Source organism: Octodon degus, unplaced genomic scaffold (assembly GCF_000260255.1).
Source record: "Octodon degus isolate 3935 unplaced genomic scaffold, OctDeg1.0 scaffold00085, whole genome shotgun sequence".
Taxonomy (NCBI): domain Eukaryota; kingdom Metazoa; phylum Chordata; class Mammalia; order Rodentia; family Octodontidae; genus Octodon; species Octodon degus.
In genome coordinates, this window is record NW_004524661.1 from 69,226 (window position 1) to 72,529 (window position 3,304).

The 3,304-nt window shown below is 38.3% G+C and overlaps 1 protein-coding gene across 1 annotated transcript in view; it reads left to right on the plus strand.

Moving 5' to 3' along the window:
• LOC101569637 (carboxylesterase 1E-like) overlaps positions 1-2,269 on the plus strand; it is a 47,243-nt gene extending 44,974 nt beyond the window's left edge. Inside the window, exons 11-12 of the mRNA XM_023721781.1 lie at positions 1,129-1,201; positions 1,488-2,269. Of these exons, the coding sequence (XP_023577549.1) occupies positions 1,129-1,201; positions 1,488-1,671 (257 nt within the window). The 3' untranslated portion in view covers positions 1,672-2,269. The remainder of the gene's footprint in view (positions 1-1,128; positions 1,202-1,487) is intronic.
• The last annotated feature ends 1,035 nt before the right edge of the window (positions 2,270-3,304 follow it).

Sequence of the window (3,304 nt, forward strand, 5' to 3'; positions counted from 1 at the left end):
AACACAGGCTTTCCCCTGATCTAACATGCATGTTAGAAGATGGGTGCTCACACTGCCCAACTTGAACATGTCATAAGTGAGAGAGGAACTGAATATTCTGCAGATACCTGATTGAGTACAAAAATGCTATGGCCTATTTTTCTACTGTCTGGTATCTATCATAATGTGAATGATGAGATGGCTAATAAAAGTTCTAATCTTATGTGTCCAACTCACTTCCTGTCATTTCATATATCCAAAACATGAACTTTAACCTTAATATACTTAATAATATCAAATTTAATGAAGTTTTCTCATAAATATGTTAAGTTCTTCAGTTTGACTTGTAACTCACATCACAGTTCTTCACGACACCCATGTGTCACTGTGTATCTCTCACTTTGGCAGTTTTTCAGATCCTTTGCTTTATAATGTGTTTCAGACTCTTTGAATTGTAGATGTGTATAAGAAAATGTTTTTGTTACTTTTATCTCACCGCTGAGACAAAATTACAGACACTCAATGTTAAGGAAGGACAGTTTTATTTTGGTTACACTTTATGGAGGTTTCAGTCCATACCTGGCTGGTTTGAAGGCAGAGTGGCACATGGCAGAGGTCAATAGTTCATGGCAGAAGAAGACAGCAAAATTACTAAGAATAAAGAGAAGCATCAGGGAGCAAGTCTCTTTCCTTTCCTTATATTGTATTCAGGATGCCTGCTCCAGGATGGGTATAGCATTCATCCCCATGATCCCAGCATTGAACCCTGAACCAATCACACACTGTAGAAGTCATGCATAGTTTGAGGCTATAGGTGGGCAGAAAACATAACAGAAAATTAAAACATATACAACAAAAAGCAACTTTATAAGATAAAGGAAAACCTAATGAATGACACTACTTTTATGAGGGTAAGAAGTAGACACAGTAGACAAAGGCAGCCAGCATATCGAGTCATATACAATGACTCTCCAGGTTAGTGCATAGCAAATACAAGACTACTTTTAAAATCCACATGTTAGACTCTACAGGCAAGGAATAAAGGCCAAGAGTAAATTTGTAACCAATCCCATTTGCTTCAATTGCTGGTGCCTTAACAAACCACACTTTGAGTACTAAAGACGTTTTTGGGTTTTTATTTCTGTGTAGAGGGAGCCTCAGAAGAAGAGATCAACCTCAGCAAGATGATGATGAAATTCTGGGCCAACTTTGCTCGAACTGGGTGAGGCTGGTGGCAAAAATGAAAAGCATTTGTGATGGTGTGGTTGGGCATACCTGCTGGCCTAGGGTGTCTTCTATAGCTGGATCAAACACTGGACTCCTAGATCATAGCACTGTCACTGTGGGATTACATTATACAGGCACATGCTGCTCCAGGAGTTCCAGCAGACTCTGTCTATGGTGGCGCATGGGTCTCTGTTGAGATAAGCCAGTGGAAAGTTGAAAGTCTCAGAAAAATGGGATCCAATAGGTTATGTTGGGGAAATTCTCTTTGATTCTGTTTCCAGGAATCCCAATGGGGAGGGGCTGCCCAACTGGCCAGAGTATGACCAGAAAGAAGGATACCTGCAGATTGGTGCCACAACCCAGGCTCTACAGGGACTGAAAACCAAAGAAGTGGCTTTCCAGACCAAGCTTCTAGTGAAGAAGACCATGAGGAATCTACACCAGAATGGGCACATAGAGCTCTGAAGAGAAAACCAGGCTTCAGGAGCCTAAAGCAATTAACACAGGTATATTCTACAGAAGATGTTTGAAAGACAAGCTTACATAAGTTTACATTGGATAAAGAATTTTTTGTTGAGGGTGAGTAGAGTCCAGGTGTGTGGAATTTTTGTACAGTGGCCTGAATTTAAAGAAAGCAAATATTATATTTTGACACAAAAGTCAGTGTCTATGTCCTGAGTTAGACATGGAATCAGTCATCCTCACTAAGAGAAGGATGATGGGAGGCAGCATGGGAGGCAGACACCTTTTCAGTGGTGGTACAAGTGAAAATATGTAGTAGGAAATATTACTCTTTTAAAAACCGTTGTTCTCTTTGAATCTCCCTAGCTATGTAACTGTTTATTGGCTGTGTAATTGCTGTCTTTATTTAGATCTCTAACCACAAGTGCATGCTCAAACACTAAGGATACTTGATTGTATCAACCTTTGTGAACATTATTGTAGTCTTGTATCTGATGGTATTAATGTAACAATTGATCTCACTCTGATAGCTACTCAGAACTGGCAGGCTTCTAGTCTGCCTTAAGTAACTTCTGCTTATGCCTGACATAAAATTCTGCTCACAGACACTCAATGTCTTTCTTTGATTGGAAGTTATTCTTCTCAGGATCACACCTATGAAATAAAGCTGTTCATTGTGTGCTTACTTCTTTTGGTGTCTTTCTTTTCATGGACTGAGTTTTGCCACACCAATGACTTGCTGAATGACCACCCTAAATCTCAAAGTATTAGAATCATTGGAGGAGAGCCAGGATGAAAACATTGTACAGCTTCTTCCTACACAATCTTAATGTAACTTTCTTATGAGTTCATTTGAAAAGATATGTAACTAAAAAATACCAAGTGTAGAACAGTATGAAAATTAAAATCCTTGGGCAGCATGGAGTCACATCAAAATCTCCACCAATTACAAACACTTCTCAGTGGCCATCTGCCAGGTGAACATGAATGTTTTGGGGAGGTGTTAAGACTGGAGAAAGCCTGTCTCTGGTGCACAAGCATGGAATACTACTCAGATAATTTTCTACTTTGGAAGGAATTCCAAAGTCATTGAAGAAGCATCAGCAAAAACTATTTCCCATGGATCATTCATGGGGAAATATTCTGGGAGGAAAAAAAAAAGGAAACATTTAAAACTCTGTTTCTTCTGAATATGGTACAGATTTATGGATGAAGATACTTAAACATCTTTAGTACCTAAAGTAGGGAAGATTCATAGAGAAAACCACCTCTTAGATAATGGGATAGGGGATCCCATCTTTGGACTAGAAAAACACTACAGAAAGATTTGCTCAGTACAAGCTCAGACTCATAAACACCAAGTAATTGAAATGTGCTTATATGATGTTAAAGACTTAGATAAACCATTCATAAGTTAGAAAAAAACTTAAAACTATATAAAGACACCAGTAACTGTCACGGTCATTATGCATGTCCACAACACACTAGAACTTTGTGCGATATCCTATCCTCAAACTGTTAGAAGTGCTGGTCATTTACTTGCCATTCCAGTATTTATCTTATGTTTTACTCTTAGTACTTCTTTGCTACCATGAAAACATTTTCTTAGTTCAATTGTTTTGAAACATTTAATTTT